The sequence below is a fragment of the Paramisgurnus dabryanus genome, chromosome 13 (genome assembly GCF_030506205.2).
Source record: "Paramisgurnus dabryanus chromosome 13, PD_genome_1.1, whole genome shotgun sequence".
NCBI classification, from domain to species: Eukaryota; Metazoa; Chordata; class Actinopteri; order Cypriniformes; family Cobitidae; genus Paramisgurnus; species Paramisgurnus dabryanus.
Window position 1 is genome coordinate 19613007 of NC_133349.1, and position 24323 is coordinate 19637329.

The window sequence follows — 24323 nt, forward strand, 5'->3', positions numbered from 1 at the left end:
GCTGTGCAAGAGGTTGACCCAAAATATTTTAAAAAGAGCATCTGAATTTTAAATGATGCAAATCTATGAGTTTGACACCCTATATCCATTTGTTCCACATGTCATTATGCACAATTGATCACATTAAGGAAGTTAAAAGAATTAACCTCCTTGAATAATTCTAGGCATAAGATACCCAAAAAGACTCTTACATGTCTTATAAATTAGCCATAGAGATTCCCTATGCTGGTCAGCAGCTAAAACAATCATATAGTTAGGTTTGATTTGTGTAATCAAAATACATTATTTTATTAAACTATGCTTATACAATGAGTTATATCCAGTGTTATCCAGTTAACATACTGTAATTAGATGAGTGACATACATACTTTAATTCTTTACACGTTTCTAGTCTTCTATTAAGTTTTCTCGACGTGGGCACCATTCTTACCTCTCTCTCTTTCACTCGCTCTCTCTCTCCTCTACAATGTCAAATGATCTGTGTGAGAGCGCGTTCTTGCAGTTCTGAGTTTTTTCGCTTGAGTTGCATAACTTGCGCGAAGATGCAAGGGGAAAGCGTGTGTTTTCACGGCAATTGCGCCGCCCAATTCGCGTCATTTGCATCGCCCTTTGAGGACGCACCTGGTTGCGTCTTTGCATTGACTTTGTATGTAATCTGTTCGCGCAAATCGTTAAACTTGCGTTGGTGAGTATGCCCTATAATGAATGGAAACGCATTATTCCCTTCACTTCAGTGCACACGCACCAGCGCAGCGAGTGCACGCGCACAAGCGCAGCTGGTACACTGGCAAGAGCAGAGCGAGACCTTCAGCCTATGTGCCGGGGCTCAGCCCCGGACGGCCCCGTTGAAAACCCGTGAGAAAGCCTGGGAAGAGCGGATAGCAACGAATATGTGATAGGGCCCGCCGACTGTCAATCAAATTCTTCCAGATCAGGCGTGCCCCCTGATTGGTCCGGGCCCGTAAGCAACGCTTACCCTGCTTACCGATAGTTACGCCCCTGGGTCTACAAACAAAAGATCTGATGACACAGCTGGTGCCTCCGGGTCAATTTCATTGACGTGTTTGCACACTTTATTCAGCTGGTCAACAATAAAGACGTTTCCCCATAGTGCTTAGCAGCGCAGCATCTCGTTCTGCTTTTTCAGGGAACAAGGTTACACTCAAGAAACCCCTCCGTTCTGTAAACATACAGGGATCCAAACTTCATATAGTGGTGTTTTTTTAAACACATCAAAACAAACACAAACGTCAAAACACAAAATAATTTCACCGAGAAAAAAATCTGTCGTCACTCTGTGTCCGTCCACAAAATTTCATCTACATCACATGCAATGTCCTCTAGTCCAACATCTTCTGGAATGCGGACCAAAGCAGCCCTATGGAAACTAACATTGTCCCATATGATGACATACCTGGTCTGCTTTGGTCTCTGAACATTAGTGAGCATGTCATGTAAGGTGTCCAGGAATGTAATAATGTGTGCAGTGTCAACACCATTTTGACTTATAACTACACATATAGTTACTACCACATTGTCCTGGGACATTATGAGACGGTGTCCAATAATGTTCCTGCCACGTCTCATTGTTTTAGTGATGTTAGAACCTGCCTCATCCTCATCTCATGAACCAAAGCATCTGCCTCTGTCTTCTTCCTCTTACTTCACCTCCTTGCTCTTGTCGTCCTCTCCCACTCACATTGTCACCTCCACGTCCTCTTCTTCCTTTTCTTCTTCCTACTTCACCTCCATGTCCTGTTTCTTGGCCTAGCTAACAGTTCATATTAACAATTTATATTTTAGCACAAGACAGTGATTACAATAATTTAAAGTGGAATGGTGACTTGCACACCTAAGTTAGAAACGAAAGAAAACATATGATGAAAAAATTGCCTTTTATTTATTTTCTCAGTTTTTTTATTTTTCTTAAAAAAAATAATAATAAAGGAAATTCAAAATTAAATTTATTGCAAACAACTGAAATATTTTACTTATTGTCAGTCATTTCATCCACACCATGTTTATGTTTGTCAACCCTGTATTCAATGTGGACCTCTCAAAGTCATTTAACATGTCATTTAACTGAACGTAGAATTCACTACACCACATCCTTGATATTGTTTCAAAAGAGTTCCAGTAAAACTGAGTCATCTGTATATTTAAAGGCGGAGTCCACGATGTTTGAAAAACGGTTTGGAAAAGGAGACGGGCCGACTACCAAAACACACTTATAGCCAATCAAATCAAATCAAATGCCGGGTTGCGTATGTGTGGGGCGGGTCTATCAACAGAAGGTCCAGATTCTATTGGGGTAGGGGCGTGTTTGTTTAGGCGATTTCAAATATCAACACTGGCTTTCAAACATCATGGACTCCGCCTTTAATAATATATTGTGCCATCTGTGACAGTCATTTATGTACACAATACAGTAGTATATGACAAAGGTGAGAAACAACATCCCTGAGGTGTACATGTACCTTTAGAAAAAAAATAACTGTCTGCTGCATCATTGATTTTAACACACTGGTATTCTGGTGAAACGAAAATTTAAAATCCACCCAATAACATTTAAATAAATATTAAAAGATGTTTTAGATGCAGATGTTTTAAGACCACTTGATCATCCAAAAGAATCAAGCTTACAAACAGGTTACCATGAATTGTTTTCTGAAACAAATTAAAGGGAAACTTCACCCATTTGCATTAAGCTTTGTACCGTTAGAACCCCAGTCATGTTTTTGAATGGTCGTGCACCATTCCCTCAGTTTCCCCTGAGAGGGGAGAAATACTGATTTCAGTGAGGCACTTCCTTCTTTCAATGATGTAAAAATCGTCATTTTGCGTCATTGAAAGAAGGAAATCCTGTATCTCTATTGAGTGTGAAAGACTACAGACACTCATTCCTCATTTTTCCAAGGTGGGGGCTATGGGTGGGACCCACTCGCGCTTCAGACCAATTACAGATAAGTGGGTGGGACTTACGAAAATATACGAACACAGACCGAACAAAAACGATCAGCCGCCATCTTTATGCTAAGCTAAGCTAAACAGAAGTTGTGGAGCGAGCCGAATTCATGTTACAATAACAGTGGAAGTTAATCAATATTACATGGAAGAGGGTGATTTTACAAGCGTGATGCTCTAATCCGCTGTTCATTGCACCTTTATGAGCCACAATACTGCAAAGAGCTGAGGCAGATGTAGGAACAGAAGCCCAAGGAGTAGGCCGGAGCCTGGGCGTCGGCTGGGTAGAGGAGCCGGGGGAAGACACCGCAACCATCGGCCTCTGCTGCGTAGAGAAACTTTGCCTGTTCTCTCGCTGTGTGGCTTCTTTATTACATTTCTGCATCAGATAAGGATATGGACGTTTGTTTGGTGAAGGTTTCTATGCAAGAGAGGAACTTTGCGCGCGTTTGGAACGTTTATTTCACGGACATGTTTCGGTTTACGAGCAGACGCGCTGCGGAGTATATAAGCTTGGACGGACTCGCGCTGTTTGCTTTCGGTTTAACATTTCTGGATCAGATAAGGATATGAACGTTTGTTTTGTGAATGTTTCTGGTCGCGTGCTTATTTTAAAGACGTGTTTCGGTTTACGAGCACAAGCTCCAAGAGCTGAGGCAGCGCGTATGTGGAGATATTATGCAGGGGACGCGTTTGTGTGGAGGAGGATGGAGGGATAAACGGACGTCTGACTAAAGTGAGTGTTTATATTTTCTTTGTTATACTAACGTGGCATTTATGTACACAATAGCATATCTGAGCGGTGTTTTATATGTCTATATTGTGAGAGCAGTGAGGCCAATAATAACACAAATGTAATTACAGTAAACAAGAGACAAAAAGAAAATTGGTAAAACTAAATAAACATTTAAAAGGCATACCCTTTTTTTAAGTACTTGGAAAGACATTTGTACTGCGGATCTGAAACCGCACGTTACTGTTTGAATAAGACTTTGCTACACACCAGGCCAGAGTGTTATTGTGTGTACCACAATGTAACATCACATTTAAAAGTAAATCATGATTGGTGTCAGTCAGACACAGTGGTGGTGGCTATTTTCTTTGTTTTACTAACGTGGCATTTATGTACATAATAGCATGTCTGAGCCGTGTTCCGATTAATGGGAGTGGCTTGCAGTGCTGTGCATTGTGGTGCATAGTGGCAGTTGTAGTTTTTCATACAAATGTGCTCTAAAGTCACATTTTGTCTTTTCTCTGTCAAATAGGCACAAAATTCTACATTTATGTTACATTTTGACTACAAATATGACTCACTTTCCATAAAGATTAATGTTCCTATCGGTGAAATTGCCCTTTAAGCATTCCACTTAAAGAAAGAAATAAAACTACCATCAGAATGTGTATCAATCTCTGCCTAACAGTTTTAACTAAATGAAGTGATTATCATGTAGGTATAGTAAGTACCTCAGAAAAGAAAATAAACTACTTTAATTTATTTGTTTTTTCTGCACTGTAAAAAATGCAGCATGAACTTGTTTTTTTTAAAGTTTTCATTCAAAAAAGTTGACATAACTTATAAAAACAAGTAGAAATTGTTTAACTTAATTTGTTAAATTATAAATGTTGATTTGACAAAACTGTAAAAAATTCATTTTTACAGTGTGTGTTTGTTATAAGGAACATTTACAACATCATTGCAACTTAATCTGAAATGTCTAAAACATTAAAATAACACAAAATAACACAAATGTTTATAAAGACAATCATTGTCACAGACTGCAGAAAGCACAGTTGGCATGGTGGTTTTTCAGTAGTTCAGCAGTATGACCACATATTCATCCGTGAGAACCAGGAAACCACTAGAATGGACTGATGCCAGCTGTATTTTCTCTCACAAAAAGACTCTTTAATTTTAATAAACACCAAAGTTACTTTGAAAGGAAACATGTGATGTTGCTGATTTTATATTGAACAATGTTTTAGCAAAATCTTCCACAGATGCATCACAATCTACCAAATACCAATACAGAGCTATTATACGAAGCTGTACAGCTATGCTAGGTTGAATCTGGCAAACTGTGTGAGCTCTCGTGCTGACAATCAGACATTTTAAAAGCTCAACAGGCAGATCTCTGCTCTCTACTGAAAGTGTTGCTTAAATGTGGAACTGCTAAGGGGTGTTGTTAGGCACACAAATTTCAGAAATAGCTATAGGACTATTTGGGCATACGATACAAGTAATCATATTACATTACATATTACAAACTACAATACAAAGTCAACTAACACAAACACACATGCTTGTACACTGAAAAAAATGGACTTGGTGGGTCTTTGAATTTAAATAAAATAAACATGTATATGCAACACAAAATATTTATATTCCTTGTGTAAACATAATTTAATTGATTATGATGAAAATGTTTTGTTTGAATGTAAAATGAACACATTATTCTCACATTGATTTAAATTGATTGAATTGAATACTTAAAGCAATAAAATTGAGTTTGCACACAAAATGGCACCTCCTAAACAGAAGGTGGCAGTAACGCTCAATAAAAAGGACGTCAATCGCCATAAAGGAAGAATAAACATCGTTTGTTTTGGGCGCCAAAATGAAGACTCAGCAGCAGTCAGTCAGAAGAACTCTCTCAGACGGACACCACGTTATTAAAGTAAGTTCTATTATTTATTTATGTTCACTTTATACGTGATACATCTTCACTAGATAGACAGTTTTTTTACAATATGTAGCCATTGCAATGACTTGTAGTAAAAATGAGTTTGGAGGATGTTGGTGGAGTAAGTTAACGTTACAGTCAGTCAGTAAGTGTAAGGCTCATAAAGAAAAACAGCGTTTTAAAAATGTCAGCTGTATAACGTTATTTCACGTTTGGTAGTTTTATCCGAGTTGAAAACTGTCAGATTTGAGTTGACTTTTGAGGCACTTTTTACTCAGTTGTTCTATGGAAACGGTTCAGGACAAATAAAACGCTAACCAAACGTTATTTTGTCCAGAGTAACGTTATCCATGTAAGTAATTTACCAGATGATATCAATTGACTACATTAATAATGACATTGTATGAAACAAACTGTCTGCTTAATCAGATGAACAGACCCGCGTCAGTTATTCACGAGCAACACTTGATTCAATTAGAAAAAGCTTTTTTAAATGTCTCGCGTGACGTCTGGTATATTAACTGACAAAATTGCTTTGAAGTGGCCACACCTTAAAGCTGACGTTTTCAGAAGAGCACCTTGTTTTAAGATCTCATTTTGTCCAAAATTGCGTCCTATGACAGATATAATACTTATTTCATTATTGCTCTGTGTATGTGTGACCTTAATCATTTGAGGTTGTGTGTTGATTTCACCTCTGAATATTTTCCTCTTATAGGTCCATCATCCTTGCATGCGCTACACACTCAAAAGCGTTGGTAAGTAATTCCTATCACTGTTTTACTGCTGTTAGGAGCTAAATCTTATTTTTGTAACTAATATACATGTATTATTCTTTGACTCGCAGTACTCAAATATACAATGGTTGGTTAATTTGTTTTCAGATAAATGCTGAATTTAAAAGAATCACTATCTTATGTTCCTGCATGTCACCTGGACCTCCAATCCAAAAACCTGACGAAACTCTTCTATCAGAAAGGAGGACAGCTAGCAAAAAGACTTCAAACAATGAATGATCAAATGACAGAAGTAAGTAATATAGATTCATAGACATAAAAATGTGTAAACATTGTTGGAAGCATAGACATCATATAGGTAGACGCCCTATCGACCGCTACTGCCTACTGGCGCGGTGAGATATGGGGCCGCCATCTTAGATCGGTCACCCGCTCCACTCAGTGTAATCTGTATGACTGGTGGAATGAGCTATCAGCGCATTTAATTAATCATATCTCAGTGAATACCGAACAGATTTTCACGCGGGTTTTTTTTGCTGCAAAGGTCATTCATGGAGCTATGATATAGGACACATGGTTCGGCGTATTTTAACCCCTTATGTGCCGCAAATCCCGTTTGAGTGGGGGTGACAATGTGATGTACATCTTTAAATGAATATTTCTCTGGGATTCTTTGGGCTAGAAACCTAATCTTGGTCTTGCTTTAAAGAAGACAATTTAGGGTTTTTCACAAATGAGTTGGAACGTAAAAATATTAAATATAAATACTTTTATAGCCGTTTACCTTTATTTTAATATATCAAATTATGCAGTAACATATTAATTTATAAATAAAATTACATAAAAGTTAATGTTTCACACAATAAATAATGTTAACATCAAGCAATATGTCTCAAGTAGTTGTGATCCAAATCACAAAAAAATGATGTTTGGGTCACAATTTTAATGGTTTTACCAACAACTGCCACTAGATTTTGCCACATACTCTTGTACTCTTGTATACTCACAAACTAATAAATTACTGTCACCGCAATATTATTCATGCTAAAAGATTTTGAAATATTAAAACTACATTCTGAGAGCTTTCCGATGATATATAGCTTGCCATGATTTTTTAGGTTTAGAGTAGGGTTTTAGTGTTATATGCAAAAACAAATTTGGCCTACCTGTGGGCCCGTAACATTTTTAGAAACTGACTCTCACTGTGTCATAATTTTCCCCAAATGGTAATGAAATATGAAAATTATACTATTTGAGCTTTCCAAAAATATATAGTTTGTCAATATTTAGGTTTAGAATCTTAGTGTTACCAACACTAATGTGGACAGCGCCACTTAATGTTCATAGTAGGAATGAATGAATATTCACTAAACAGTAATAAAATATTCTGATATAAGATATAAAGTGAGTCCAAAATCAAAATATGTGGTGTAGGACATAAGATATTTTATAAATCACACACTATAAATATGACAAAGATGCAGAAACAGATAGTTGCAATAAAATAAGACTTTTTAATATGGTGAAGAAACAATTTTAATGATTTGTAAACCCCCCCTACACACTCACACGCGCGCGCACGCACACACACACACACACACACACACACACACACACACACACACACACACACACACACACACACACACACACACACACACCCCTGTCCAGAGCTTCTTTCCCGTGCTCCCTTTCTGTAGTTTAAGAGAGGTGAGTTTGGCAACATGGTGGAGCCTTATCTTTAAAAACACAGACACAACCAATGACAACGAGTCAGACTGATAGTTGTCGATTCCAAACCGAGTCTCCTCAATGTCCTCCCTACGAAGGAAAACATCCTCTGTTCCTGTTGACATCTCAGCTTTTTAAAACTCGGCGGATCATGCAGCTCACAGCACCTTATAATAATAATAATAATAATAATAATACACATTTATATAGCGCTTTACACAATACTCACAACAGAGAAACTCTTGTAATTATTACTTTACTTTACCCCACTCTCCTTGCAGGGTGAACAGCGGCTGGTGCAGTAAACATAGCCTAGCGAACGTTAGCTGGCTACGATTTCAGTACAGTAAAATCAAAAAGCTGGCTCTTTCTCAATTTTCTGGTAATATTCTATTCACAAAATACAACCAATAGTACCGCGATGTTAAAAAGTACTTGTGAAAATAATCCTCCGGGCTCTATTTGCGATCGTCCGCCGATTAGAACAGGAAAATGCTCCACAGTGCTCTGACATCTTATCTGCTGCCATGCAACGAAACTAGGAGAACGACCGGTTTAAGATGGCCGCCGTATTTCTCAGTCCCCAGCGGCCAATAGGGCATCTAGTCTTCTATATGATATCTATGGTTGGAAGTACAGAAAATGTAGTATGTTTTAGTTACATCTTTTGGCACACGGGTCATTAAAACACCTGGGAAGATTTAAAGGGGTAGTTCACCCAAAAATAAAAATTCTCATCACTTACTCCCTATCATGTTGTTACAAACCTTTATAAATGTCTTTGTTCTGATGAACACTAAGGAAGATATTTTGAGGAATGTTTGTTCCCAAACCAATCATAAGCCCCATTCACTTCCATAGTGGGGAAATATAATACTATGGAAGTGAATGGGGCTCATGAACAGTTTGGTTGCAAACATTCCTCAAAATAAATGTCTTCCTTCGTGTTCATCAGAACAAAGACATTTATACAGGTTTATAACAACATGACAGTGAGAAAATGAGAATTCACTTTTGCTGTGATTGTCAGGTATGGTAGCACACACTCGAAATGTGGCCTCTTTATTTAACTCATTCCAGTCTAGTAAACGCGCACACACACCTGGAGCAGTGGACAGTGCAGCTGCCTTGCTTTGTAACGCATATATTTGTAACCAATTGTAATATGCTGTGGCAATGCACATGGGTCTGTATACTTACATTTATATTTGTTTGCATTGTACTAATTTCCAATGACACTTTTATTGTAACAGTAACTTTTTTCTGTTTCTTTAACTACATTTGTCTGTTTTGTACAGGGCATGGATGAAGTCAGCAACAGTGTGGTCATTTGAAGACACCACTGTTGGGATTTGTGCTCTCAAACAACATGCTTCTTGTGATGAAGAAGAGGATCTTTGTATAGTCCTGGAAGGCATGAAGGTGTTGCAACATCGTGCCATGTTGTTTGAGCTGATGTATGCCTTAAAACTGAGCTATCCTTTAACGAACCGTTTCTTTCAGTGAAAGGATCAGAAAGACTGTGCTGCTCATTTATGTTCTTTCTATTTATCTGTTTTAAGTGTTTTTTCTTATTAAAACATTAACAGTTTGCTGCTCAGAGTTGATTTTGGAAATGGTTGTTGTATTTTGTTTTTGTTGAATCTTTGATTATCAGTTTATACAAATGCTGTAGCTCTGACTTTCTGAAGGATTGATATATTCCAGTTTGTAAATCCATTTAAAAAAATAATAGTACTTACTGTTATGCATGTCTCTTTGGAATGCAGTGTTTGTGCTTTAGCACTTCTAAATCTACTGTGATAGTAACTATTTTAAACATTTGGGTCAGTTTTACAGATTTACAGGGCTTTTTCTAGTCCCAGACTTTTGCAATGCCTTAATTTGAAAACATATTGCACTGACATATCTTGACATATATCAGTGCCATTGTTTTGTCTCAAGATGTAGTCCAGTGTTGTTTTTGTAAGGTAGGTTTGTTTGTAAACTTTTTTTGTAAAAAATATCCTAATATAACTAGGTCCTAGTCATGGATTAATCTACAACCTGTTTGGGAAATTGCCCCTTTGTATGTACTGCATGTGCTGATTGTTGTAATAGTTATTGACTGTTGTTGAATTAATGTGTAGTGATTTAAATGAATTGATGATCTGAAAGCAGTGGTTTGCCTCAATATCACTAAACTTTTGTTTAAAACTCTTTGCTTTTTATGCCAATGCAAATGTATTTTGTATTTAAAAAAGAAATAAATAACATTTGGATAATTATGGATGATTATTCTGGTGCCAGAAACATAATGAAATTGCTTTAGAGTTACATAATCCCATAATATAAGCATTAAAAAAGCATGTTGGAATTACAGATGAAAATCTAGTCCCCTTACATAATAAAATTACTTAAACATTACAAAATAAATGTGTTATAGTAAAGAGAAATAGCACTTTGAGTCAACATATTTATATTAGACTACTTGAAACAATTAAAATGTTTTGGTCTGACACATAAAAATTAAATGAGGAAAATCATGTTGGTTTAACACAATCGGATTATGTGGGACCGATGTACACATTAAAATTACGTAAATTGAAAGGATTTTTTTTTTCAGTGTATTTGAGCTCAAATGTAAAACAAATTAACTACACAACCCTAAAAAAATCAGGCACCAGAAGGCAATGAGGTGCACAGAAACTGAGAAACACACTGTCTGCATGGTCTGTTTTTATTTAAAGCATAATCATGTTACAATGCAAACACTATGTAAACTTGTATATTATAAAGCAGTAAACAGCAGCACAGGGCTGTGCACAGGGGGGTGGCCTGCTGGCTAGAGCCACTGCCCCTTTGCCCTAATCGGCTGAGGTGCCCCTCTCACCAACCCGGGTCAAAGTGTTCTGTTACCGCTCGTCTAAAGATCCACTGTTTCTGGTAATCCACTTCGTGATTTCCCGCCCACTACGCAGCATCTCTCACAATCTGTGTCCACTCTTTGAAGGGCGGAGACGACAGTTTGTTGTATTAACAGGTAGATTCATTACATTACCTCAGTTAGTAATTTGGTAGTTTGAAGCAGAGAGAGGTTGTGTACTATATTTATTTTGCTTGGTTGTTTTCTCGTGATTACTACTTAATTTTTTCCTATCTCGAGATAAGAACAGTTGTATTATTGTAATGTGATTAAAGCTTACGTGTATTCAAAAGAACATAATTTTTAGACAGCAAAAGCATATTTAGCTAAATCAGCATGAATGAACAAATGAGATTTTACTTGGATCAGGGATTCGCTCAAGATTAAACAGATTTGCCAATAATTGACCATTTGATAGTGGTGAATTTAGGGAACGTCTATAAAGTAACTCCATATATGTTTCTACTTCAAACAGCATTTAAATGGAATAACTTAAAGTCAACAAACAGTCACAAAACCAACTGTAAAGTGTTCACATGGTTGTCAACTATGCACAGTTTTTTAGATTTCTTATATTTATTCAAATAAACTGTTAAATACTATTGAAGATAGAAACGTGTACATTGTTACTTTAGAGATGGTCCCTAAATTCATGGACATCAAACATCAGGGCCGCCTTAACCTAATGTGAGGCCCTGGGGCTGAGAGGTTTTGGAGGCCCCCCATACCCTCAATTTATAGTCTCATTTTGAAAAAAAAAGTGTAATATCTATGTAATCTACATCACAAAATGTAGTTTTCCCTCTTTGACCCAGAAAACACCATATTATCATTAATAACATATCACTGAGCCCACTTCAGCATAAACACAAGACACTTTATTTAACAACCACAAACAGCAACTTGTGGTGAAAATAAAACCAAAAGTATGTTTATAAGCTTTATGTTTATATAGTTTTTGGAATATACAAATTTGCAGAAAATTGCCACTCACTAACTAAATGCTCACCACAGTTGTAAAAATATAAGAAGTTAAAGTTAGTTTTAAAGTGAAAATGCATTAATGTTAACAAAAGATAAGTCTTTATAGACAGAAGAATCTTGTTTTTAAATCAGTTATTTATTTTGTAGGCTACTGAAGATATAGTATGCATTGTATTTAGTATTTATGCATACTACGCATGTAAAACGAACACGTATGAATATGCACAAAACAGACAGGGAACATACCTGTATATAAGATCTTTAGATAAGGACATTATAAATATGAATGGTGCGATCAGGGGATGATTATTTGAGATGGTCTTGTCACGCTTTGACTTGCACATTTACCGTTGCGTCGTCTTTCTAAACCAGATGTGTGTACTGTGAGCTTACATCGCGTCAAACTACAGCGCTCCAGCTGCGCACGCGTCACTGATATAAACGGGAGTAAACTTAAACTTTATAACAACGAACAGCATTAATGTTCGGGAACCCCTTTTTTATTTGGCGGCACAGTTTCTTGCGCACGGTTGGAGAGACTTCTGCATGCCAGAGACGCAGCTGTACGAGCACAGAGAGAGTGAGCGCGCGCGCGCGAAAGAGAGAGAGAGAGACCTGCACCTCAGTGCTTATTATGAAATTTCGGAAATCACTCTTTCATTTGTTGGTGGATTATTTCCCATTTCTCTGTCACACTCACTCTTACATGCAGGAATGCCAAGTTGACAACGCGCACTTAATTACATTACACGGAATAGAAAAATCTGTTACGTCTGATATTTTATTTCACAGTAAGTTACCACGGACCAATCAGCAGCCATGTAACGTGCAGTTAGAGTGATTGACAGACAACCTGACAAGTTAAAAAACAAAATGAACGTGAACTTGGGAGGCCCCTGAACTTGGGAGGCCCCTGGGCTTCAGCCCAGGTAAGCCCGTGCATTAAGGCGGCCTTGTCAAACATCCAACTTTATTTATTTATTAAGTCTATCGACAATTAGCTATGTGTGGTAATGGCGAAGACCCCAACTCATATATGCATCAGCAGTCCACTTCAAAATAAACGAAATATTATGGACAAGAAATTACATTATGGCATTTGGATTATCATGTCAGGATAACAAGAAAACAACTTTTGTTAAGTCGAGATCACGAGAAAACAAGCAGCAAAAATAAAAATATGGATGACCTCTCTCGTCTTTCGTATGATTTTGTATTTCTGTGGGTAATGATTTGCTCTCGATCTTCTAAAAGTGCTAACAACTTAGCAAGTAAACATTCTTAGAATTACAGTGATCTGTAATGAGATCTAATATAAATAACACCAAATTTGCTGTTGTTGGCACACTTTGTAGACAAAAAATAAAAACAATGTTTTCACAAAAAGAAGACAGAGTTGAAAGGAAGGCTGCAAAAGCTGTTCAAAATTGCAAACATCGATTCAAAGCTTCAGCACGTAAATCATATAGAATATTAAGCAGTTTTGTCACACTTTAATTCTTGTTATTAAGTATATTTTCCATTATAATCACTAATCTATAACACATCATATTGTTAAAACCATATAAATTGTGCCCTCCCCCAGTGCCCCCTTTTTGGTTTGGGCCACTGCCCCTCAAAATGTCTGTGCACGGCCCTGCAGCAGCATATAAATTATTTAATTGAAATTCTCATTGTTCTTGTTCATTATTTAATTGTCAAAATAAAGTCTGAGATACATTTACTTCAGGCCAAGATCAGCATAGCAAAGCTGACAAGTAAAATAACCTAACAGTGAAATTTTATTTCCATGTAGTTGACATCTGGTGTGCAACTGAGTGCTGACCATTGAAATAAAGGCAAAGACTACAGTTGTATGGTTCATTTTTCCATACTCTAGCTATCTAATATTTCAAAATGTTTTAAATTAAAAATTCTAATAATTTTAAAGGGTTTGGATGATTCCATTAAAACTTGCTTTAACTTTGACTTATTTAACAAGCTGAAATTACTAAAGTGAAAAGCATATAAAGAAAGTGAAATAACCATCAAAATGTGTCAGAATTCTTGCCTCAAGTGCCCATGCAAGTCAATGTGGAGAAAAGGTAACTGGTCACTGTGTAAGGGTCAGAAAACTGATACAGCATTATTTCTTTCATAAAATATCATTATCTGGTCCATCATGCACTGCTATAATCTATGACGGTTTCGTAGGGTCATGGATTAACAGTCAGTTGCTGATACTAGGAAGTAAAAAAACCACAGGAAGAGCTAAAAATGTTTTAAAGAAGAGCTGTAAGTACATCATTAAAAGAGAAGCACTAACAGATACAAATAATGGCTGTTAAGAGTCACATCTGTCTGCTGGGACTCATCATTCTCTGCTCACCATTCACAGGTAAAGTAAAACATTCATACACAAGATCTGTGATGTGAACACCCATCTGTTTAATGATCATCTGGCAGTGAGTCTCGTAAAGCATTTGTTTGAACTTGCTCAGTTTCATTTAGCTGAAAAATCATGTTGTTATGTGATGTGCGTGTTTGGTACTTATACTGTTTTAATACACAACACTGACATTAATTAAAGAGTTTGGGTTACATTTTATTTTGGGAGTCAACCCTAGACATTCTACTAACTAGAAGTAACTTTGCAACTACTGAACTAATTCTCTTACATGTGACACTACATGTCCTCTAACTCACATTAGTAGACTCCTAAGGATTAGGATTAGTTGGGTAAGTTGACATGTTGTTGCAAAGATACTTGTAACAGCTAGTCCGTGTCGTGTATTGTGTGTGTCTCTGATTATGTCACCTGGACTATTCACGGACTGATTGCTCTTCTCACCTGTTCCTTGTTTAGTCTTTGTGTATTTATACTGCTGTCTGTGTCACACTTGCAACCCAGTCTCACGGCAAGTCGTGTTATAGTAACGAAAATTTTGATTAATTAATTCGTGTTTGATGACACGAATTTCCGCTGTTTTTCGTGTCTCTGGAGACGAATGTCTTTTTCGTCCTTCCCAGCACGAATTTCTATCAATGGCTGTTCGTGTCTGTGGCACGACTTTCTTTATCGTGTCATTTTATATTTTGTTTTCTCATCGTTGTTTTCTATTTTTTGACCATTGTCGCTTGGGGTTTGGGTTAGAATCACTTTCTGCGACTTCCTAACCCAAACCCCAGCTCTAACCCCAACTCCAGGCGAGAATAGTTTTAAAAGTGGACGAAAAACATGTAGAAACCAATGCAAAAAATAACATCCTAACGCAAACCCCGGATCTAACCCTAACCCCAAGCGACAATGATTTAAAAATAGGAAACAACGATGAGAAAACAAAATATAAAATGACACGAACAGCCATTGATAGAAATTCGTGCTGGGAATGACGAAAAAGACATTAGTCTCCAGAGACACGAAAAACAGCAGAAATTCGTGTCATCAAACACTAATAAATTAATCAAAATTTTTCGTTACTATAACACGACTTCCCGTGAGACTGTGTTGACACAGATTGTCATTTCTACCCTGTCTGCTCCCTGTGTCATGTTTTGGATGTTCCTGTGTTGCATACCTGTTCATCATGTTACTCCTCGTGTTTTTGTTTCCCATTTTATTATTAAATGTTATTGATTTTCTGAACTCACGTTTGCGTCCTCACTCTCCTCCCGTGCCATGACAATACTTTAGTCAGAAGAATGTTGGTTGAGGTATCATTACAATAAAGTGTTAGCAGATATAAAGTAGACAGTCTATTAATACTGCAATGACTGGTAGTTGAAAAGTATTTGAAAAGTTAAATAAAAATGGACTTTCAGTGTTACCATTTAAAACTAGATATATTCCTGTATGGCCACAGTAAAGAGGCTTCATATAAATTGGTCATACAATATGAAAAGTTGTTTATAACAATTGAGTGTAAGATGTTCTTAACAGAATATGCTTTTCTTTCTTTTTAAACTCATTGTGGGCATATTTTGGTGTAGTTCCAGCGCAAAGGTTACACTTCATAAACAGTATTAATGCAGAAAAGTGATTTGTATGTTTATAAAATATTACTACTGGTACTGTACAATAAAAGGTCGTAAGAATAATAGAAATTTTTTATATTTGTTTGACATTTGTAAATATGTCATACCATAAATCACATCTTCATTTACAATGTCTTGAAGGAACCTTTAGAGAAACATAGAAACCCATTATTTCAATACAATTGATACCATTACGATTCACACCTATAAATAATAATTGTTATTACCTAAAACGTTCTGGGCAACAATGCTAAACTCTCTCATAATGATCTTTACTTGATACATACGCCTGGCATGACTGCAGTCACAGAGAGGAAAGAAAACAATTTTGTTAACCCTGTTCTTAATGTGTTTATTTGTATCCCTTGTTATTCATTTACATTATGTGTTTGTTAAGGTTTCAATAAAATAAAAGAGGAAAGAAATGTCATTGTTATAACATGCAGAGTGGCGCTCTATCCTGATAGATGGGAAATCTTACAAATTTGTAAGCTACGCATTTTTATGCTTTACTCACGTTAACCAGCGTGATATTGAGAGAGAGAGAGACTGAAAGCTTGTGTCTCACACCAAATGCAGGAGTGTTGGCAACCCTGTGCTTTTGTTGCTCACTAAAACAAAAAGGCTTTATTTTATGTAAATTTACAGACTAACATTCATAATCTTAAGAATGTATCTGCTTTTTGTCATTAAGGGTTAAATAATTAACTCTGAAATGTTTAAATCTTTAGATGTATTTATAAATATGTATAAATATATAAACAACCTAATCTACTGTGTTTCAGGTGTTACTGGAGAGACTCATGTGTTCAGTAGTTCAGGTGAAGATGTCGCTCTGCCCTGTATTAATGCTCTTTCTGACTGCACCTCAACTACATGGACCTACTTCAAACATAGATCATCAGGTGCAGTAGAACTGATTGCTCTAGGAATAAAGAAGAATGACACAGAGAGAGCTGAGAGACTGAGTCTGGGGTCTGACTGCTCTCTGAACATCTATAAAACAACAAAATATGATCATGGACTATACATCTGCCAACAATATGTGAATGAACACAGACATGGAACTGATGCACTGGTTTTACTACATGTTCTTCATGGTGAGTGTTTCTGTTCATTTATTTGAGTATATGTTTAATGAGATGACAGTTTCTTAATGTTTCTACTTAAAATTGTCTCTTTACTTTCTCCTTCAGTTTCTCCATCATCCACACAGACTGAGATGAGATCAGGCAGCTCTGTGACTCTCATCTGTCAGTTGTTTACATATGAAGACTCTTGTGATGGTTTGTTCCGTTCTGAGGATCTTCAGCTGTTCTGTGTGAATCAGGCTGGTGTTAATCTACAGACAGACCCCAGATATCAGATATTATCACCAGGACAATGTATCAAGACTCTGACTACAATACTCCTGAATGAAGACAACAACACAGAGTTGAGATGTTTGGTTAAAATGAAGAATGAGATTAAGACCTCAGTCAGCTATACGGTCAAGTTTAAGGGTAAGTAATTAAAATTTTAGCAAAATAATTTAAGAACACTCTCAGAATAAATCATAACTTCAGCACATGTTTAGGATTAATATTTTTCTTCATTCTGGGAAAAATGTAAGGCTATCCACCTTTTTCATCTTTTAGCGTGTGCTCTTTGCGTTTACTCTTCTTGTGTAAGGAGAATGCTTAGGACTTCCAGGGGTGCTTGTCAATACTCAAATTGATGCTTTCTTGCTGTTCTGCTTCCCTGTCATCCAGCCTGTGAGCAAGTCACATCCTAATGCCTCTTGCAGACTAAAATATTTTAGCCGGATACGTATACGACAATGGGGGTTTGGGAAGTAAGACTTGATCACTTATCTTGTATATTGTATTCAGGGCCTGAAGTTAACTTTTTTGACCACCAGCCACTGTGGCAGGTGGATTTAGAAATCCACCTGCCACAGTGACTTTTTATCAGCCAGTTTTTTTTTTGCCTGAATAGTGAATGATAACACTGTTTTTAATATATGAATTAAATATAATTATTTTTTAGAGCTACACAAGTGAATTTCTCTTTGTCTTAGGTTGTTTGATTAACATTAATGACACAGACTTAAGTATGTTAATTGAGGTTACTGTCTCTTTAAGACCAGCACAGACACAGTTTTTGACTCTCTAGTCTCTATACATACACTTAAGTTAAGACATAACGAAATGTTTTATTAGAATAAGAATACTGTTGAGATAATTTTGTTTATTATATGTGCCCTGTCAAGAGCAGAAAGATTTTATGTACGCTTGCTTTTAGGAATGCGTCTCTCATATGTTCCCTATTGAGTGCCCTTAAACCCGCGCGCGCGCACACAGAGACGGAGGGGGCACAAACTGCGCACATAAACGCCCCACATACGTTGTTTTTCATTACTCTATTCGCAAAATGTATGTTAATGTACTACAGTATAAGACACAGTAGCGCAACTCTCTTTAAAGTTTACACATCAAGAGTTCTGATCCGTCACAGCAGGACTACACATCTGTGCAACTGTGATTATACTGTAGTCTATGTCAGCATTGCGTTCACATCCCATCTCACCAACAGTTTAATACTTAACTAATGCCTAGCGTACACCAAAGGATTTTCACAGTCCCAGACTAAAGACCGTTGTTGTCTTTAGGAATCTAACTGAAGTCTCGGCGCGCTCCCGTAGTCTCGATCGTTAACTGTGAGGTGATAATCTGCAGTCAGCGACCCGATTTATGCCAGTCTTTCTTTAGTCTTTCATATCAAACATGTTTGATATTATCGCAAGTCCCAGCGTAGTCTCATGACGTAAAACAATCAACAACCAATAAACTCGTTCTCCGGAAACAGGAAGCCATCAGTCACAACAAAGAAACATGTCGACGGACGTGGAAACACAACGAGCGCGAAGTAGGCGAAAATGGACCGTGGATAAAGAGGAGCGCATTGATGAGCGGTGGGCAGAGCAGCCGTGTCTTTTTGATGTAAACTGCCATTCATACCCCGACAGAGTGGAAAAAGAAAAAAGTGGAGCGATATTGCCTGTATGTGTTAACATGCTAACTCTACCACTCTATTGAATGGCATAACGTGCTAATGTTTTCTGGTATGTGCTTACATTCTTCACACCGCAAGCGTGAGCAACGCGTAAGCGGCGCGTGTTTTTTTCGGCGCCCATGTTAACAAGTTAAAGCACAAGCACGTACACCGCACGCGTGCGGTCATACATGTGACGCCATAAATGTCATAAATGTGTGTTTCAAACAGTCATGACTTTGAGCAATGTAAAAGAAAGCAATGAAATATTTAAAAACACCAGAAGACTGCGCTGTCATTCACTCTCTGCCCAGCAAATGAGTCCTCATATAGCTTAATACTGTTCAGAGAAACAGATAACGTACATCTATAAATCTAAATCTTATGTTTCAACTGTTGACGGGAAACACGATCGACTGCTTCATGCTGTCAATCACTGAGTGATATTTTTTATTTTATCTTAAAACGTAAGAGAAACAGATTTAATAATGTGCCAAGGGCTTTTTATGTCTATAATTGTGTATTGTGTCTATATCTGTCATTAGAACCAGAACAGCACGAAAACAATGTGGGTTAAACAAATCACAGCTATATAAATTACACTGACCGTCAAAAACCATCTTGAAGAGGTTTTGCTCATTAATGCATATAAAATAAAGTAATGTGAACTTGAGATTTTTATACTGTTATTACAGTTTTTCTCAGTCGCTTTGGTACATTTCTCCAATCATACTCACAATTTGCAAAACAGTAAGTGCATTTCTCAAAACAATTCGGACAAGTAGCAAAACACCATGGATGATAACCTGCAAAAGCCAGTCTCTTACTCAAAATTCATCTCTCAAATATCTGTGTCAGTGAACATGTCATTGCCATCAGAATGACAAGTCAATGTGTCATTGTGCATGGATAAGACAGTCAAATTGTTTAGTCACATTGTCAATATAACAGTTTACTCTGAAGTGATTTCCTGATGTAAACTATCGCTAAAGTTTTGACGACAAGTATTGTAAATTGTAATTTACACCTTAGTGTAAGTTATGTGGGAGTTTGATTGCAAGAGACTAAACAAAATTTACATTTACGCTTTTACTGTTTGTACTGTAATTCATTGACAAACCATGTCATTGCCATACAGAAAGGAAAAGCACTGCATAGCCCAAAGAAAAAAGTAGAAATGTGAACATTGAACAATATTTTTAGGGAAAACTGTACATGCAGTGCTGTCTTACACTGAAGTCCTTCCTATACCTCCTGACCCAGCAAGCATGTTTGGCTAACAAGGCTAAATTTGGTCTGCCAGTGAAAGTCTAATATAACCATAGCCAAAAAATAGACAATACAAATACTTTTAGATCATGTAAAAGAATTGAAAGCAAACACCTTGAACACCTGTTGGAATATCATACATCTTCAAGTTATTTGGGCAAAAATGGCATGTAACCAAATTCAAGGTTATTTAGGGTAGAAGTGGGTTACTCATAGCTGGACTATATTGGGTCTATAATTAGCCGTCATTTCAACATCTCAGTTTTTGCTTGCTGGGGACGTTTCTGTCTGTTAGAGAAAGTCAAGATTCACCTGGGAGCAATTTACCAAGTCAGGACAGATTTAGAAAAAACTTCTAATAGAAATTTATAAAAAAATATGTTTGACCGGCACAATTATGAGAACTGTATTATGAGAACTTGTTCAATAATTTTGCATGTAAAGACTTGTACTATGAACTGATGCCTAAATGTTGTGGGGCAATCGATAATGTAGGAAAAAGCAGAGAATTGTACATAATCATTTGCATGGATGTACCAAAGCATTTGCAAGTTCTTCAAAGAAATAAGAAACTGCTTTTTTGATGTGCACAAGTGACACAATGATGTGAGAAATGAACAAGTACTTTTGAGAATTTCAATTCTGATCTGAGAATTGTACCAAAGCGACTGAGAAAAACTGTAAACTGCACAGTATGCGCTGCAAACGCAGCTGGTGTGAAAGCACAATGGACACGAGCATACATTTTTGTTAAATCACTGCTGAGCATGATGATAAAAAGCTAAAATAATCTTGTTGTAGTCTTGTAAATAGTGTCACTACAAGATTCAGTGTTTGTAAAATCTTTAGTCTGAGACTAAAAACTGTGAACCCAAGTCTTTAGATGTGAGCTGATAATCTTATAAAGTCTTTTCTAAATCTTTTCAAAGTCTTTAGGTGTACACAAAGCATTACTCGCACATCCAAACGTAGTCAGAGAAGTGCCTCATCTTCTTTCCAATCGCATGAACGTTGCGAAACAGCAGTCGCATCCTCTCAATGAATCACTCAATTTGCATCAGTGATATGCGCAGCTTGATAAGAAATGAGCGGTTGCCGGTTACCCAAACAAATATTTTAATGATATTCGGGCCGCGGTCAGTCGGTCGGGTTTAAAAACTATTTTGAAAAATTGCGGGCGGGATAGTTGAAAATGTCGGTCGGGAGTGTTTATACATTGACCCGCGCATCGCTGATTCGCATTGGCTACCCGCCAATGTGGCTGGTAGATTGACAGTGTTACCCGCCAATTGCAAAATCCACCCGCATTTGGCGCGTGGTCGGGTGTTAATTTCAGGCCCTGATTGTATTGTACACAACAATCTGACATCACATCTGCAACTCTTCACGACGCCACACCAGAAAGAATTTTGGTTGGTTCAAGGGGATCCATCACGTCTGCCAGAACTCAAAGTGACTGAAATCATTCAAGTGCAAATATTTACTGTACAACTTTGTACTGATGATATCAGGAAATAAAATATATGAAATGTGATGGTCATATTTTCCTACAGCCTGGTGTATATCTGATGATTAGTAATCTTCTGTGTGTGCGTGGGTAGATGGGGTGGGTGTGTGGGTTCTGCGTGCGTGCTTCTGTGGTGTGTGTGTAATTTTAGTGTCTCACATTATGATTCAGCTAAACTAACATCCATTCATATTTTTTCAATCATAGCATCAACTACAGCAACAATCAAACAAACCTCTAAAATAACTTCAAGTCCTACTGCATCATTACCTCCTGGTATGTAAAGTATTTATCTGTCCCACCCATGTTTGCAGTGTCAGTTGATTCTTTTCTGTTGTTGTTCAGGGATAGAGTTGATTACAAACTCTGACACGTTTCATTTATTTTAAACAGACTTTCCTATTCATGTCACTTTCTTAAAGCTCCACTGTGTAAGATCTACTCCCATCTAGCGGTGAAATTCTATATGTCACCAACTGAATATTACTTTCTACCCCCCCCCCATTCGGAACGCGTTTTAACTCGTACGGTGGCCGTGTCATGCCAAGGTTAACATGGCTTCCAGTAGCTACAAAGCAAAAGCAATGAAAAAATGAAAAATTTTCAATGTCCTTTGCCTGTGATCCATCAAAGCACACAGATTTATGTTAAACATGGAAAATGTCTGATTTTCATGATAGGTCCGCTTAAAATCACATACAAAAAGCAACCATAAACGTAGCTTAGACACTCCTTTTTCATCAACGCGAGGAAAAATATCCCAGGGGCTGTTACACATGGTATTAAGATGTGTTTTCGTCGATCGGATCAAAAGTGAATGAGAGAGACACATCACGTTTACACTTGGTGTTTAAATCCGTCTCTTTTTGTCCATTTTTGACCGCTTCTCTCCAGATTACTGAGGGGATGGTCTGTGGACGAGTCCCTCTCCTGTCATTTAATCATCAGCGTGAGTAATGACGGTTTAAATGGACGCGAACTATTATTATGTCAGAGTCCAATGCTTATGTTTTAAGTAAACAATGGGTCTACTATTGGGGGGATTAAACTTGCGGCATATTTATTTATTTATTGAATCATTTTCTTGTGGGTAACATGCTAATTTGCTGTTCCTGTAGTAGAAATACATTGTGATACTTTTACTGATTTAGACTACTTAAAGCAACACCAAAGAGTTTTGGCTCTTTGCTCCCCCTACAGGTTAGAAGCGTAATTGTCCATTTCCCACTGTCATAAATACTGAGGCATAGCTGGCTCTGATTGGATTGTAGGTCTGCCGTAAAGCAAGTTTTTGTAGTATTCACTCGGACTACAGGACCACTACCCGACGTTTGGAAACTTCTTTAGTGCGGTTTTGGCCGATAGAGGGCTGCAAAGCGAATGTGAAAGTGCTGTTCACCCTGTTTAGAGTGGATGAATGACTGAAACTGTTTTGGAAGCGTTATTTTAAGGTAAAAAAAACTCTTTGGTGTTGCTTTAATGTAAATGCAGCTGTTCACTTGACTATTTATGCCATGATGACACAGTAGTTAAATTAAGTGTTTAAGCACTAGCCAGCGGTGGCAGTTTCCACATTTTTTGTTTGTTCAATATTTTATCAAAAAAGAAACAAGAACTTAAAGATTAAAGAACTTAATCAATTTCATCAGTGTATTGGCACCTACATGCAGCAAATCTATTATGAACAATTCGAAAATACAGGGTGGCACACTGAAGTGCAGCTTGCACTTTTATTCAGAACAGATTTCTGTTGGGCATCACCAAAACTCACCATCCACTAACAAAATCTAAACAAAAGCATGTAAAAGAAAGCCTATCTGTAAATCACATTTAAGGTATGTTACAACATATTAGGCTGCAACTTAACACACATACCATTTAGATAAAAACACCAAACACCTGTTTACGTCTCAGTGTAAAAGAAATGAACTGTTGCACTGACTTTAGTTAAGATGTCCAATTTGTCCTAATTGATGTGACACACTGCAACATGGTTCAGCCTCTGCTGTGTCATAGTTGTGCGTAACCTGGGGGTTTACACTTGGTATTAAGATCATCGATCAGATCACATGTGGACGAGAGAGACACATTACGTTTACACCTGGTATTTAAATCCGTCTCTTTTTTGCACTTTCGACCACTTCTGTCCTGAATACTGTGAGGGTGGTCTGTCGAGACGGTGGCAAGTCTCTCTTCTGTCATTCAAATGCGAGCCAGAGTAATTATGAGTTTATATGGACACAAACTAATATTATGTCGGAGTCCACTGCTTGTATAGCAAGTAAACATGCTGCACAGTGTTTTTACGTGTATATGTAAGAGCTTTCTCTGAATTTTCAGCCCAATTGATGAAATAGGATTGCACAACTTTCACACGCTTTCGAAATGAAACTACGGAGATCAGCTTTAGTGTTATCAATGAAAGGCTAAAAATAGCACTGTTCACCGTGTGTTTGCGCGTGTGTACCTCCGTTTGGTCATTATTTTTCCTCTTTTGA

General features: G+C 37.2%; 1 protein-coding gene across 1 annotated transcript in view; it reads left to right on the forward strand.

The window, feature by feature from the left end:
- The first annotated feature begins 13953 nt into the window (after positions 1-13953).
- LOC135743392 (uncharacterized) overlaps positions 13954-24323 on the forward strand; it is a 35421-nt gene continuing 25051 nt past the window's right edge. Inside the window, exons 1-4 of the mRNA XM_065261074.2 lie at positions 13954-14379; positions 16802-17116; positions 17213-17518; positions 22033-22101. Coding sequence (XP_065117146.1) covers positions 14319-14379; positions 16802-17116; positions 17213-17518; positions 22033-22101 — 751 coding nt within the window. The 5' untranslated portion in view covers positions 13954-14318. The remainder of the gene's footprint in view (positions 14380-16801; positions 17117-17212; positions 17519-22032; positions 22102-24323) is intronic.